We start from the raw sequence: 16,525 nt of genomic DNA, 5'->3' as shown, positions 1-16,525 counted from the left end.
TTGTGCAATCCTAGTAGGACTCTAACTCTCCTTAGCAGAGTCCTACTAGGAGTCTCATGCCTAAGGATAATGCTTATCCTTAGAACACCCTCATCACTGCAAGCCAAGTGATGGCTACTCCCTTTACCTCGACTGACACCTTTACCTCGGCCGACCCCTTTATCTCGGCTGACATTGCGGTCAACCAAGTTATTTCGGCTCTGTGCTCAACTAAGTAATGGAATAGAAGTATTGACCGAGCTACACCTAGCTCGGCTCTCCATCTTACCAAACACCTCAGCTAACCCTTGGGCTTAGTATTAGGTAGCTCAGTCAACGCCTTTGCCCAGTTTGGTACTCAGATAAAAAGGGACTGAGCTACTTGACGTCCACACTTCGGCCTTTTAGTTCGGCCCACAACAGAAATCAAAGGATCATGGCTCCGCCCAATTTTTCGTTATAAATTACCCTCTCAATATCAAAACAGACAAAATATATTATTTTGAACCTCAATTACAATACTTGTTTAATGCTAAATTGTGTTGGACCGAAGACGGTGATTAATGGGATAAACCAAGATGACGATAATTTGAAAGAAACTGTAACAATAATCACTCAATAAAATAATAACAAGGGTGTGTTTGGTTTGAGTTTTCTGGATTAAGTTTTTTGAAAACTGAGTTTTTTGATTTTCGTATTCTTTTGTTTTTAGTGAATATTTTTTAAATTTTAAACATTTTTTTTTTTACTTTTTTAGATGCACCTTAGTTAAATGTATCTAAAAAGTAAAAAATTTGTGAAAAAATATTTTTAAAAATTAATAAATACATAGAAATACAAAAAATGTACTGAATTTTTGTGTTTTTTTTTATATTTTTGTATTTAGTGAATTTTTAAAAGATTTTTTTTACAATTTTTTTTTTAGGTGTATTTATGTTAAGTGTGTCTAAAAAGTAAAAAAATTGCTTAAAATATTAAAAAAAATTCAGTAAAAACAAAAAAATAAGAAAAATAAGAAAGTAGAATTTTCTGAAAAGTATTTTCTGAAAAATGAAAACAAGCAAGCTGCAACTTTTCTTATCTATTTCAAGATGCATTATAAATTCAAGTAAGATATTATTTGTCCCTAAAGTGGACTGATGAATGGCATTCCACAAATATGCTTCCAGAATATAATGAACATTGGTAATCTACTTGCATAAATGAAAAAAAATAAAATAAAAATGAAACAACATTTTCAAATTTCCCTCAAGATAACAAAAAAAGATATTCCTTAAACATCCAGTCCCAAAAGAGTTGCATGACTTGGTCAAGTAAATACTGCTAGGTCCTTATTTAAACCCAAATCTATGACATTGACTAGGCCCTTATTTAAATTAGAACTCAACAATAATAATACTGGAAAAAATAAAAAAAAAATGAATTGAAATAAGTTGTCACATCCCTTATTTTTTTCTTATTTTTTCTCTTTTTTTGACGGAAACAAATTATATATACAGACTCCATGAAGTAACAATAGATCATCCTGAATCGATTCAATCAAGACCATATCATGATTTGAGTTTTGAACTTGAAAGTACGATGACCTCTATCGTGAGAAATGAATTAAGAAAAGAATTTGTAGGTCTCTGCTTGGAGGATGATGTTTCTTAATGCACCGATGGGTGCTGTTATTGTCAGAAGAATACCGGCGATGATACAGAACTGAAATACATGAATCGAAAAACATAATCAGTTAGCGCTTTGTAGAAATGGAAGAAACAAAATGAAACAGGTTAGTTTGGTGCATTATATTAAGTTCAAGTGTGTACCCAATTTGCACACCAAGAGAAGCTGAATGTTTTGGGTTTGTATATTGTAAGCCAAATGATGCAAGGGAGCTGTAAAAAGAAAAACAGAAAAACATCAATAATATTCGGATGGAAAATATTACAAAATTTCTATATAAAATTCTCCATTAGAATATTGTGACAATAGTATCTTGGTAATTAAATATCACTTAATGGTCATGCTTTTCGGTTAGAATAAGTCTCAATGCAACCATGTTATTTCGTATATAAATTATTTATATTGAGAAAGGATTAATCATATCTATGTCGGATTGTTTATCTAAAAAAATAATTTTCCAATGAATGTAAAATTGTTGTAGTGTGTTAGGAAAGTGTTATTTATACAAAAGTTGTCACCAAAACGGTATGGCAGTAGTATTTTTATAAATAAATATTTTAAATCAATACTTTGTTTCAAAATAATAAGTAACAACACAATTATATCATTATATATATATATATATATAATATCACCAGTAATTTCCAAAAGGTATGAGTGAGGATATGAAGTTTTCACTTACATAATATGAGGTTGGGGCTAAGGCAAATCCACCAAAAAATCCAAGTAGGCCCCCGAAGAAAGGGACGCTTATTCCAACGAACATTGTCAATCCTGCAACCAATCAGGTAGAAATAGGTAATGATTTACGAAGAATAATAATAATAATAATAATAATAATTATAATAAACAGGAAGAGAAGAAATAACAAATAAAGAAGGAAGGATTCGTTATGCCAATTTATTAATAGTTTTGAAATGCAAAATAGGACTCAATTTATTAATATGATACATGCCACACTAATTTGAAATGAAAGTTTTTATAAAGATTTATTTCTTAAGCTTAACATCGGGCCAAGTCGATTTGTAGAAATGGTGAACACGACAAGCCAGGTCTCAGGCCAAAAAGTTAGCGCAATCCCTTCCCAAAAAGCTTGCGGGCCAAGCCACCTCTTCGGAGACAATAGGCTAGCTCGCGAACCTGTGTAATTCTTTTATATCTTCTTAGTGGATTGTTTTGTGGCTGTTGCCCGTGATTTTTTTATCACAATTGGAGGTGCTCTAATTGTGGTTTTTCCACGTTAAAATCGTTGTGTCGAATTGTTTTGATTGTTTGATTGGGATTATTTTATTGCTTAAAACTGATACATAATCACAAATCAATATCTAGCGAATTTCTAAATTTTTCAACTGGGTTGACAGATTACCTCTCATAGGCTAATAAATTCAACTTCAAACCCTAGGCTAGGCTCAATCCAAGCCTCATTCGGGCAGGACTAGCACACTTGGGATACAAGCTTAGGCTTCGTTTGGCAACCGAACTTTTTAGTCAAAAAGTCAAAAAGTTATTAAATTAGCCAAAAAACCAACAACCCATACCAAAAAGTCAAAGATTCTCTTTTCTCTCTACTTTTTGCACATCTTTTCGTAAAAAGCCAAAAAGTCATCCCAAACATACTAGTTTTTTTTTTAGCTCAAATTTTAGCCAAATAGCCAAAAAGTTACTAAATTAGCTTGTTCCCAAACGAGGCCTTAGTCTAGGTAAAAGCTCATTGAGCCTTCCACCTGCAAGCCTTCTGGCTAAATGATTATTCATGCCTATAAACTAGGTTGACACCAAATCAATTGAAATCGAGAAAGTCAAGTGAAAAAGTATAAAGAACAAACTGCATGTTTCATACGTCTATAGTTATTGCAAGTGCCTGGAATTCAATTCGAATCGTGCTTATTACTCTTGGACAACTAGTTTGATCCAACAAAATATTTGGTTTTGGTTCTATTCTTTACCGTGTTTGGTAATATTAAGATGTTTGTATATATTGTGTTTTTTTACGATTTCAAGGTTTTATCATCTTCAGAGTTTATGTATACAAACTTTGCACAGAGTTTCATTGTATTCTCATAATTTAAGTCCACATTTGCAAGCCAAGAACCACTTACCGATGTATATTGCACGAATAGTGAAGCGAAGTACATTAGAAGGCGAACATTTCTTTTCCTTCACCATATAAGTTTCTATCATGTCGAACACTGGCATTGCAAATATCTGCATTGTGTGGTTTATATAAATATGAGAAACAAAGCATGATAATTGACAGGTCGAGAAATCATACACTCATAATGGAACAAGAAGATCACAAACACATTATTTAGAAAGGGTTGAGTTTCTATTTGGCTAGCAATCTAACTAGGTTACTGAAGTGTTACGATTGGAGCTTAGTGGATTCACCCTGAACCCGCTTCGTTAATTCATATCGTTAATTTTGTAAAATCTATCTACAACTCATTTATATAAAAAATCAAATTAATTGAAAATCGATAATTATATGATCTGATCACATTTATCTTAAAAAAGTGAATAATTTGTTATCAAAATCATATTTTTCATCTAATTTTGTAAAACAAACGTGATCCCATAATCTAATTATCAATATCCAACCAACCTAATTTTTTGTAAAAATAATATGTTCAATGTTTAAAATCAGCCAATGGTACTCTCTAGTTAAATCATCAAGGTCAAGGATCTCTGTATTCAAATTGTTGTATTCCTCTATCCTAATTAAAAATTTCAAAGTATGACAATCTCAAAATATGAAATAGAAAGATTTAGAGATAGAAGATTCTGGGCAGAAACCCAAAAAAAAAAGATAATTAGGTATTTGAAACGCACCTGAAAGCCTCCAATAACATGGATGACAACAAACAAGTTAGCAGCAGCAACAAGCCAACTGGGTTTTTCTAGAGTGATGAGGATGTTGTCATCAACACTGCTTCCAAAAATGTAGAAACCAACAAAAGCGACTGGGAAATAGCAAATGGCAACGATTATATATGCTACTACCACTCCTTTCCACATGGGTCCCTTTGAAGGTTTCTCTGGAGTGGAAGGTATTGTTGCCTGGATCTCCAAAACCACGTTGTGTCCAGCGTACGAGAATGCCACGTCACCCATCGCACTGAAGAAGTTGAAAACGTGGTCGTTTGTGGTTTTCCCTCTTGGAGAGTAGTCCACGTGTTCGTGTACTCCCTTTTTCAGGGAAGCCGTCCAGGCTATGGTGGAGTAACTGTAGACAATAGAATATAGATCACAAATGTAAAATAAAAATTAAAAATATTATTTTTTAATTTTTAAATAATTAATTTTTTTTAAAAATTATTTCTACCTAATAAACTGTAAAAAAAAAGTTATAAATCCTTGAAATAAGATAGTCTCATTGTTCTTTCGAATTTGGAATTTTTTTTCCATCTAAGTTGTTTTTTTTTTATTTACTATAAAAAATATTTATGTTGATTTTTTTTTTTTCATTATGTTCACAATTTCATTTAAAAATTAATGTATGATTTATATTTAACTTTAAAAATGTTTTTTAAAAAATTATTTTTCTCTTTGAAATTACTTAATTCTTTTGACCATATAGAAACCTTTTTGTTGGCCTTTTGTTTCAAAAAATGTAATAATAATTATTATCATTGTAAATAATCAGAGCATTTGATGGTAGGAAGTTTATTACAAATAAATAAACGAATTTATTACAAAATTCTCTAATCATAAGAAGATTGGACCATTCACAAGGTCCACTTTGATGAAGATTAATATGTTGAAATCATTCAAATTAATTTAAATTTTTTTTTTTTATTGTGTTGAATAATTTGCATAGAGCCTACAAAATGAACAAATAACATGATCGAAATAGGCCTTATTCCCGAATTGGAATTTAAAAAAAAAAGAAAGAAAAAGAAATCTGTTTATGCATAACATTTTTCCTGAATACTTACGTTAAGGACATGACGGCAGCGACGAGGGAGACGCCGGAGATGGAGTTGAAGTTGGGGAGAAGACAGAGAAAGAAGTGGATCGAAGCGAAAATCATGATCCAGAAGGTGGTCCGAATGGGTTTGCAATCGGGACAAAGGGTTTCATGGACCTTCCTCAGTGATTTGCCTCCTGTCACCATGTATACAATGCACGTACCAATTTCCACAATGAGTTGCTGAGGTACAACTATGTAAAGCCCCAATTTTTCTCCGAAAGCATGCTGACCCAGCTCATGGTACCGGTCGAACCGTTTGCCCGGTACAATTTCATGCATTTCAACCATTTGCCAGAGGGTGTAAAGGGTGATGATCCATGACATCACGAGGACTGCGATTCCAGGACCCCTGCATATATCAAACCCAAATATTCTGTTAATTTCGAGTTGACAACCGGGCGGGTTACGGTCGGTTTTGATGGGTCAAAGCGGGTTGTACGATAAAATAACTCAATCATTTCATAAACAGGTTTAATTAACACATGTTAGGTTGAATTATATACAAACTGGACAAATTAATCCATTTGCTTTTTCTAATACAGAAAGTCTATGGCACAGAAAACTATCTAAAAAATTGTCATAAATTTCAGATTAATGATGTATATTGAATGTTGGTTTTTTAACATTACTGACATTTTTCATGTTTTTAATGAAATTTCATGTTTTTAATGAAATTTTTTCTTTGCCGATAAAAATCTTGATGAAATTTTGAGACATTTCTATGTTTATTTGTTACGAGATTGCAGCAGTGATGTTTGTAATAATTGTTTTTTTTGGGGGGGTTGAATGAGATGGCGGCCATAATGACATAGTAGTGGCGGTGGTGGAGTGATGAAAGTGGAGGCATGACATTGTTAAGAGCATCTGCATACGGTCCAGTAGGCTATTGTAACCTTCTTTTTAAAATAATTAAACGACAATGCTACGTAGTTCAAATTTTGTGGCTCAAAAGTGGCTCAAATGGCCAAAACGACGTCGTTTTGAATACAGAACAACATAAAAATGGCCAAAACGACGTCGTTTTGGCCATTTGAGCCACTTTTGAGCCACAAAATTTGAACTACGAGACATTTTCCATAATTAAAAAGCTTCGAGTTGGTGAGGCTAGTACAGCTGGGTTGCATTGTAAGGTGAAATTGCCAAAAGAACTCTTGCATTAGGCTAGTTACAATAAAATAAATTTTAATATTGTTACAAATGGAAAAATTAGACAATTTTCACTAAGTGGTTGACCACCTGGCCATCCACCCACCCAATAAAAATGAATATTTTATAAAATTAAATCTTAAAATAGAGAGCCTGATCAAATACGTACATAAAAAAAATATTAGATAAAATATAAAAGTAAATTTTTAATTATAATTTGACTCAATTTTATTGAGTTTGATCTTGATGCTCTTACTATATAAAAGTATAATTCCAGTCTAAATTTTATAAAAAAAGTAAGGATATTTTTGTTTAAATTTAGATGGAAATGACATTGTTACCATATAAATACATACAAATTAGATAAATTTGGACCAAATTAACCTGAAACACATTATAAGCTTGAAAAAAAAAAAGAAATTTGAAATTCAAACATAAAATAAAAACTGTAACCCTCATTCTTCGTTAGAGTTTAAGAATTATATTGAATTTTATAAATTATATATTTGACACATATCTTGTTCTATATTTTATGAAAATTATCGTATTAACTTATTCATATCATAATGAGTGTGTCTATCCTAACTTTCAAGAAACAAAGATAATCTCAAAAACATCATCTAAAAATATTTGATTTGGGTAAGAGAGGAATCAAACATACCATCCAAGCTGCGACATGGCATAAGGCAAGCTGAGGACACCAGCCCCGACCATGGCAGTGACATTGTGAAAAGCCGAATACCACCATTTCGCATTCCTAGAGGAAGTGATTGGAAGCCAATCGTCGATCTTCTTCTCCTTGGCAGATTTTTCACTGGGTTGAATATTAGTCGTTTCCATTTTTCTTTTGTGTCTCTGAGAAATGGAAATGTTTTTGAAGGAAGGGTAAAGCTTGTTGTTAAAATCAACAAACTTTGCCCCCCTTCCTTATGTAAGTGCAGAAGATGTGGCTTCTGCAACTTCCACAGCAATTTTCGTTTTTCTTTTGGTTTTGAATGCATGCTGTTTTTTTTCTTGTAAACCACAACACATAAATAGGGATTCAGTAGAAATAGCAAAGCCATATTTGACATTTTTGTTTCTAAAAATGAAATATGAAAGTTGACGGAAGAGCTATGATTTCTCTATCCTCATAACTGAAAATTTAATTTCCACCTCTTGCTATCAATAGACCATTTAGTTATGTCAAATGTTGGAATTACCAAAATGTCTTGCTTGACAGCCTCATTGTTCGTCAAAGCCTCAAATTAAAGGGTTTCTTTGGTAATTTGGCAAGTTCTAAGATTAGAACTTGAGGTGTGTATTATAATTTTGGGGATTTTTATTTTTTTATTTTTAAGAACAGGGTTTGACATTTATAATAAAAAAAATTCTAAGTTTTTTAAAGGGTGTCACTGTTGGTCAAATGTCTTGCTTGACATTTATACAAAATGTCTTTGCTTGACAGCCTCATTGTTGGTCAAAGCCTCAACTTAAAGGGTGTCTTTGGTAATTTGGCAAGTTCTAAAATTAGAACTTGAGATGTGTATTATAATTTTGGGGAATTTTTTTTCTTTTTTTATATAAAAAAACTGGGTTTGACATTTATAATAAAAAAATTCTAAGTTTTTAATTTTATAAATTTAAATTTTAAATTGTTTTCCATCTAAACTATTTGTCTATTTTCATTAAGTAAAACTGATGGAAGTCATTGAACTCAACGAAAAGAAAAATTTTAGATATTTTATTTAAGTTAATGACTAAAATATCATTTTTAGCCAATTTTGCTTGAGGAATTAATGAATGCAAATGATATCTTACTAGACGTAAAAGGTGAATAAAAAAATTTGTAATATATACCGGCTCTCATTTTGAACTTTCCATTATTTTTGTTTCAACTTTTCAGCTTTTGAAAATATGTTTTTGCAAAAATAAAAAGAGATGATAGTATTTTGATCTTTTCGTTATTTTTGTTCTTAAAGTACGAAAAACGAAAACGAAAACAAAAATAAAAACACAATCAATCAAACAGGGTACCAACATAATATTAAACTTATCCACTAAACAAAAGTCACATAAAAAGGGTTATATCCCTAGAACATTATTAGGACTACACAAAACATACATTAAAACACAAATTAAACAAGCCACAAGAAGTAAGGCAAAAAAAAAAAAAAAAAAAAAAAAAAAAAAAAAAAAAAAAACCAATTAAAATAAAAAAACATTTACATAGCTCAACAAAACTATACTACATTTTAACTCTAACCCAAAACTCAACTCACTAGAACAGCCAACTCAAACCATTAAAGAACTAGAACGCGGGTAACTCTGACGCGGCCGCGCACAGCTAATCGAATCTTCCACCGCGAGGCCTTGTGCACCGAAACAGAAATACTGATTAATCAACTTTTTATTTAACGGAGAAGAGTGTTTGCGATTGATTCGCAATTTTTCACTATTAATTGAATGACTTGATCCGGGGGATTCTTCAATTTCATTTCCAGTGTCCACACCCTTGTATTTGTCGATTGAGATAGGCGAAGACACGGATGATTCAGAAAAAGTACTCGAAGGCGATCTAACAGATAGATGTGGCATGGCTTGAATGACACCGTGCATTAGCCTCGCTGCAAATTTCTTTTTCGTGGAAGGACTTGGAAGACTATTTCTTACCGGGATCACCCTTTGGTTGCTTGATATAGCCATTTGTTGGGAGAATCTTTGCCGAAGCGTTGTTGGACTTTCTTCCAAGTTTCTACCCATCTTGTACGGTTCTTTAGAATCATCGCCTTTTTTTTCTTTTTTGGGCCAATGAAGGAGAATCTTTAGCCGCATTGCAGCGTTATTCACAGAGCTGGATTTCCTACAATCCAATGAGTTATACGTGGTGGGAGAATTAAAATTACTAATTTCACTCAAGCAAGACCCGTATTCCGTAGGATCATCAAAAGTGGCAGCCTCACTTGCATTCTCAATACCCGTATACAAAAAAATCTCAGCATCGGGGATTCTGAATGAAGTCCCGGGGCTTCCCCCAATACCCTGCATTTTCAGATGGGAAACGAGAGCGTTTCTCGCCATGTAATCCTGACAGTTGGATATCCCTCCTGCTGATATCAACTGTTTGATCAGAATGTCAGAAGAAGCTGTTCGCGGCCTTTGCTTGAGGAGATCGAGTGGGGTCAACCCATCAGCATCGCGGATGTTCAAATCAATTGAAGGGACGGTCATGAGAAGTTCTACAAGATTTGACTGAAAGTTGTCGTTGACTGCCATGTGGAGGGCGGTTCTTCCATCGTTGTTTTGTACATTGATGATGTCATGCATACTCACAAGCTTTTCACTGACTAACTGTTTAATGAGCTCGATTTGGCGGTCAAGTCGTCGGAAACCGGGGGCTCGGAAACCAGCCACAGCCATATGAAGGAAAGTGTCTCCATAATTGTTGGTTATGGAGGTGATTGACTGAGATGCTGAAATTAGAATCTCTACCACAGGCAAGTATCCCCTGTATGCAGCCACATTTAATGCCGTGCTCCCTTGATTATCCGTCGAGGCAATGATGTCGTAGGATGATAGTAGATCTTTGACTACCTGCATTGTTGAAAAGGTTGATTAAACAAAAAATACAGAGACATGGTTTTAAATCATCGATCCAGTCATCTATTAGTCAATATTTGAAGTATCATAAGTTTAAAAACCCGATATGTAACAGGTGATACAATACGTAACGACTGATTCTGTGTTTACTGTTATATTATAGTTCTACCACCAAATTATTTGCACTCCAAAACATCAAAATAGGGGCATTCAAAAATGGGAATTTCAAAGTTCAAAACCTGTCTAGGAACAACGGAAGCTATGCTAATGGAACAGGAAAAATTATCCGATACTATGGATCCCAAGAGGTCAATTGCTTAGGAGTCGCACTCTGTCCTGTTTGGTGGACAAAATCTTTTCTCCTTTTAAGAATTCTTTATCCCACACACAGTTCATCTAGTTGGCCAACACATTTACCTTACAAACATATTCAACTAAACCCAAGTAAAATCAAATTGGAGCAATGACATCTCCATCATTTTTCACAAATCTAAGACTATTGAAATCTTCTGTTTATATCAGTCACATAGCTGCACTTCAAATTTTAATAAAATTATACGAAAGGGACATTTTGTGGACATGGCAAGATCATACAAAACTGCCAGCCTTAGGGGAAGGGGGTTGGAGCTGAGAAAATATGGACAAATTACAAAATATCATTGCACGGACACAAAGTCACGTGATGTTCTGACCGTTTCTGCTGATCGTGGGGCTTGGCCATCAGCTCATACAAAGGGGCTTTAAGTAACCACAAAATAGTTGAGGGTGTCTCCTATTCTATCCGATTTGTGCATACGGCACGTTTACGATCCGATTATTGTTGTATTTCTTAATATATAGTATGGGTTATTTTGGGTATTAGAGTTATGTGAGTTAAGACAACTGCTTCTTGTATTTTCTCCTTTTTGATAATAGTAATATTACAAATTCAGAATTATCTACCTAAAACTTACTCAGAAACAACGATCAATGGTTCAAATTTATTTTAGTCGTAAACCCTACACTTAATCAATTTAATCTCCACCTCATATACTCAATCTGGATAAAATCCGGGTCCCTAATTCTGGGATCCCAGACTTTCCTTTCGGTAATGAAACCCTCTACCCATTGCTGCCGGTGGACGTAGCCTAAGCCAAACCACACAAATCTGTTTTCTTAATTGCTCTGTTTTTACCTTTTCGTTTTCGTTTGTTCCACCATAATAAACCAATTTTAAGAAATAAACAAGACTAAAGTAGAGCAGAGAACTGATACGAAAATGTATAGAGCAATACATACTCACCTCAACCTGGCCTCTCCCAGAGGCAGAGTGCAAAACAGTAGATCCCTGAGCATCTCTATAAACCAAAACATCCTCACAATCCCCCAAAACCTCTCTCAAAACCTCCACATTCCCTCCCCTCGCCGCCGCATGAACCGCCCTATTCATCATCTCCCACCTAAAAACCGCGGACACCTCCTCCGGCAGCCGCCCCTCCCCCTCCTCCTCCACCCCATCACCACCATACAAACACCTCTGAGCAACAGCCAAATCAAGAAGCATCCTAAAAACCCCAGAATTCTTGCTCCTTGCCGCGGCGTAAAGTATATCAGTAACACCATACTCTCCTTCCCCAAACACAAGCAATGGGTCTCTCTCAAGCAATTCTCTCACAAAGCCCACATCTCCGGCGGCTGCGGCGGTGTAGAGGAGCCAGCCGCCGTAGCCTGCTCTGATCAGAGAGTTTCCTCTCTCGGATTCACAATCGGAGAGTAGGTTTTGGGCCACCGTGGAGCGGCATTTGGCGGCGGAATTGAGGTGGGTTTCGTCGTCCCAGACGGTTTCGAGGCGGCGGATGCGGCGGAGGGAGGTGAGTTTGATGAGGAGGTTGGAGTCTAGGTGGAGGAGTTCTCTCACTAGATCGTAGTGGCCGTTGGCGGCGGCGAAATCGATAGGAGATGCGTACCACCACTGGTCTCCGGTGCTCTCCCACCTTAGAGGGAAGTATGTGGATGGCTGCATTGATTGAGCCTTAAAAAACCCTAAAGAAAAAACAAGAATTGGATTCAATTTGAGTGAGTTTGAGCTATCAGATTCAACTTTTTCAACAAGAATGGAATTAAAGATTCATAATAGAACAAAACCCAGTTTGGGATTGTTTAAAGAAACACTCACTTTACTTTTCAAGATTCAATAAAGAAACAAAATTGGACACAGTTTGAGTGATTTGAGCAATGAGATTCAACTTTTTTGAGAGTGATGTAATCAAAGATTGAATATAGAACAAAACCCAGTTTGGGATTTTTTTTTTTTTTAAAGAAACGTTCACTTTACTTTTTCAATATTCATAAAAGAAACTAGAATTGGGCGGAGTTGAGTGATTTGAGCAATGATTGAAAATAGAACAAAACCCAGTTTGTGATTTCTTTAAAAGAAACACTCACTTTACTTTTTCAAGATTCATAAAAGAAACAAGAATCGGATAGAGTTGACTGGTTTGAGGAATGAGATTGAACTTTTTGACAGGAATGTAACCAAAGATTGAAAATAGAACAGAAACCAAGTTTGGGATTATTTAAAGAAGCACACTTTACTTTAGAGTTGTTTTAGATGGGAAAGTTTGGGTAATCCAAAAAGAGATCTAAAAAATGGAATTAGGAAACTGAAAGGATCATGGTGTGAGATTCAGAGTATTTCACAAAAGGGTATTTCAAGAATGAAACAAAACAATGAAACAGAGAGAGAGAGAGAGAGAGAGAGAGAGAGAGAGAGATGGAAATGGGAAGATGAAGAAAACCCAGAAGAGACTAAGCCATGAACAAGTGGAAAAGGAGGGAAAAGACAGAGGGAAGGAGGCTAGAGATGATGATAACTGTATTTTGGAGATGATAACAAAAACGAAAAGGACCACTTGTTTTTCTGGATTTTTTGTGGGTTTATTTATTTATTTATTTATTTATGGTGGAGAGAAAAATTAGGAAAGAAAATAAAATCTAAGAAAGTTACCTAAGATTCCTTCATCCGTGACAGACCAACGAAGAGAGGGAGAGATGGACTGATGATGAGTAAGCACTTTTTTCGGTTGTCTGAAGAAGCTTTAATGAACTCAATTGTTTCAGTTTCCCACACACGAATCCCTGGGAAAGAGAGAAGCTATCAGCTGAAAGATTGATAAACTTTAGTGGGTAAATTACATATATTATCCCCTTGTTTACATAAAATTACATATATTATCCCTTTGTTTACATAAAATCTCATTATGAACCTAAATATTGCCTTTTCGATCAAGTTGGGGGATCTTTAACGTTTTACTCAAATTTTTATTAAATTTGATAAAAAAAACTTGATCTGATATCGTCCATGTCAACGGAGCGATTTGAAATTTTATCAAACCACCAAACGTCTGGAGAGGACGACTTGCAGGTTGATCGGTTAGTATAAATTTTTAAAAAAATTTTGTAAAGAGATGGTCAACCGGGAGACAACTGGGGGATATTCGACCGGTCGTTCAGTACTCAAGAGCTAACGGCTCTTTACAGTAATTTAGTAAAAAGTTCCAGCATCCTCAATTTGATAAAAAATTTGAGATATCTTCAATTTGATGAAACAAAGATGAAGCGTTAAAGCATTAGTTTTGTATAATTTTTCATCAAATTTAAATTTGATGAAACAAAAGATGAAGGATTGGAGATGGTGTTAAAATGTGATTTAATTGATTTTTTGTTAATAAGGCATTGTTGGAATTGATTATTTTAATTAAATTTTTATATAAAAAAATTGTGAAAAAAAAAAAATTGATGTGATAACTTATAGTGAATTTTTGACTTAAAATCAAAATTTCTAAATGAGATCTAAATTAAAACAAATAGTAATATGACGATTATAGTTGTCACACGTCTATATTTTGTTAATTATTTGAACGTGATGTAACTTGTTAAGAAGTAAAAAATTGATTATTACAATGAAAAACAGAAGGGTGAAATTAGATTTCATGCTAAGTGTACAAATGGTAAGTACACTAAAGCCTCGTTTGAGAATAAATTATTTTAGTAATTTTTTAATTTTTTGTTAAAATATGAGATAAAAAAATTAATATGTTTAAAATGATTTTTTAGTTTTTTATGAAAAGATATACAAAAAATAGAAAGAAAAGAAAATATTTGACTTTTTGATATAAGTTATAGGTTTTTTAATTTTTTTTTAAATTACTTTTTGATTTTTAAGTTAAAATAAGCACTTTTCAAATGAGGTCTAAATTTATGTTGTTTGAACATTAAATATCAATTTTAGTGTACTAATCGATTCATCAGCTAGATATAATATCAAGTAAGGCTTATGTTAAATGATAAAATCTATATGAATGTCGTATGTTTTAGTTGGTGTGTAAGTTAATATATTAATTAGTGTTTGTTTATAGTATCACTCATTCCATTTACACCTGTTAAATTTTTGTCCTACAGTCGTAGTTGACAAGAACAGTTAAAAAAAAAAAAAAAAAAAAAAAAAAAATCATAGTTAACAAGATGTGAGGAGACAAGTTTGAAGATAAATTGAACGTGTAATTGGGTGGCAGTGATAGGGACGATGTCAATGGGGACAACGGACTTTTAAACATATCTTATTTTTTAGATTATATCTTTAAGTAAATCAGTGATTTTCTCTGGATCTTATTTTTGTTGTTTAGTTAGAATGGCCCTTTGGGATCTTGATTATATACTGTTATTGTCTTTTATTAATATAATGTTTCCGATGTTCTGAAAAAAAAAAAAATTAATGTAGTATTTGGTTAGGGGATTTGAGAAATGATTTAGAAAGGCAAAAGGAAAATGTATGTGAAATTATGTGAAACGTAAGTATATTTTATTTACATTTTACTTATTTTTTTCATTTTTCTTTCTAAATCCCTTCTCAAAGCCTCAATCAAACACAGTTTAAAGAAATGAGTAATGCTATATGCAATAATTGATATACTAATTAGTATACTAACAGATGATGTAGTATAATTTTAGACGTTTTGAATATTTGTAGTTTGTATAATGAGTGTGATTATAATTTTAAAATAATATATGTTAATACACTAATTGATATATTAATTAATACATGTAATATTATTGAAAAGAAATTACTCACTCATATTTTTGTATGAAACCAAGGGTCATTGGTATAATGAAGAAAAACAAAAAAATCCCTGGATCAACCAGGCTCAACACTCGAGTTTAATTCTCGAAATCCTCTTCTCTTATTCTCGTCCTCCAAATAAAAAATAAAAATAAAAAATGGGTATGAAGGATTTAATATTTCCACATTGTATCATTTGGGGGTTGCTGAATTAAATTATAAACCAAACTCTGGTTTTCCAAGACTTGAAGACTATTGCTTCTAATCTAGCCTAGTAAAGTTTGGGTCATAGAGAGTTAATTAAAGAAATTCACAACCCACATGCAAAGTTTCAAGGGAATATAATCCAATTTATTAGCTTTTGTTTGGCTAATTTAGTTGGACTAAAAAAATACAAAAGATAAAATAAGCTAAATAAGTCAATAAAACAAAACGTTATATTCAAATTATAATCATTTCACTTTTTTTCTCACAAAAGTCAAACCAAACGAACTTTTTAATCCTAAACTAAAAAAGTCTAAACTCAAAAAAGTCAACTAAAAACAGTTAATGCCAAACCGCGACTTAGTGAATTGAGACTTTGTATGCACCTATAAACTTTATGACATTTTTTTTTCCTTTTCAAATTGTTGGCTAAAATGTTGGCTTATTTTTCCTACGAAGGAAAATATCATAAATGCGAGCGTGCCAGCAAGGATTGAAAAATCCTTACAGATTAAATTCAAGCCAATTATCAAGCGATTGTGTTGACGGTTCTTTTGCCTCAACGAAGAGGACTTCAAGATTGCCAAGTGTAAAGAAAAGAAAAATTAAAAGAAGAATGGGGAACGGAGAAAGATGATTGAGTGAACAATCAAAGTAATAATTACTTACCTCTACTCCTATGCTTCGAAATGGAAATGCTGAAAATAAATGCTTCGAAATATAAATCTATGTTAAACTACTCCTAAGATAAGGAAAATAACAAGAAATATTGAAATCAAGTGTCTTTGATTATGAATTCTGGATCCTTTACAATGTAGCCATTAATGGCTATTTATAGAAGAAAAAATACAGCAATAACTACTTAGTAACTACCCATTTCT

The 16,525-nt window shown here is 33.2% G+C and overlaps 2 protein-coding genes across 3 annotated transcripts; both read right to left on the bottom strand.

The window, feature by feature from the left end:
- Positions 1-1,288: 1,288 nt before the first annotated feature.
- On the bottom strand, positions 1,289-7,492 carry LOC114265110 (lysine histidine transporter 2). Its single transcript, XM_082893480.1, has 7 exons — positions 7,425-7,492; positions 5,583-5,966; positions 4,477-4,870; positions 3,747-3,852; positions 2,330-2,421; positions 1,791-1,859; positions 1,289-1,683 (listed from the first exon to the last, which is right to left on the bottom strand). Exons 1-7 carry the CDS (start codon positions 7,475-7,477, stop codon positions 1,585-1,587), a joined length of 1,197 nt encoding a protein of 398 aa, XP_082749606.1. The 5' UTR covers positions 7,478-7,492; the 3' UTR covers positions 1,289-1,584.
- A 1,458-nt stretch (positions 7,493-8,950) lies between these two features.
- On the bottom strand, positions 8,951-13,591 carry LOC114265322 (uncharacterized). 2 transcript variants are annotated; one of them, XM_028206095.2, is made up of 3 exons: positions 13,329-13,591; positions 11,625-12,364; positions 8,951-10,336 (listed from the first exon to the last, which is right to left on the bottom strand). In XM_028206095.2, exons 2-3 carry the CDS (start codon positions 12,342-12,344, stop codon positions 9,038-9,040), a joined length of 2,019 nt encoding a protein of 672 aa, XP_028061896.2. In that variant the 5' UTR covers positions 12,345-12,364; positions 13,329-13,591; the 3' UTR covers positions 8,951-9,037. The 2 variants fall into 2 exon arrangements, with proteins under 2 accessions (XP_028061896.2, XP_028061901.2); XM_028206100.2 differs by lacking the exon at positions 13,329-13,591 and adding an exon at positions 12,498-13,243.
- Between the last annotated feature and the right edge of the window lie 2,934 nt (positions 13,592-16,525).

This window comes from Camellia sinensis, chromosome 10, assembly GCF_055761805.1.
Source record: "Camellia sinensis isolate YWXY chromosome 10, ASM5576180v1, whole genome shotgun sequence".
NCBI classification, from domain to species: domain Eukaryota; kingdom Viridiplantae; phylum Streptophyta; class Magnoliopsida; order Ericales; family Theaceae; genus Camellia; species Camellia sinensis.
This window is presented reverse-complemented; position numbering and strand designations above follow the sequence as displayed.

Bases quoted from the DNA above. Each gene is read 5' to 3' on its own strand.
- LOC114265110 (XM_082893480.1), bottom strand. From the start codon at position 7,477: ATGGTCGGGGCTGGTGTCCTCAGCTTGCCTTATGCCATGTCGCAGCTT. The intron at 2,422-3,746 runs GTAAGTGGTTCT...GATTGGTTGCAG, and splicing joins TATTCGTGCAATATACATCG to GATTGACAATGTTCGTTGGA. The intron at 1,860-2,329 runs GTAAGTGAAAAC...TTCTTTTTACAG, and splicing joins TAGCCCCAACCTCATATTAT to CTCCCTTGCATCATTTGGCT.
- LOC114265322 (XM_028206095.2), bottom strand. From the start codon at position 12,344: ATGCAGCCATCCACATACTTCCCTCTAAGGTGGGAGAGCACCGGAGAC. The intron at 10,337-11,624 runs GTGAGTATGTAT...TCAACAATGCAG, and splicing joins CTGGGAGAGGCCAGGTTGAG to GTAGTCAAAGATCTACTATC.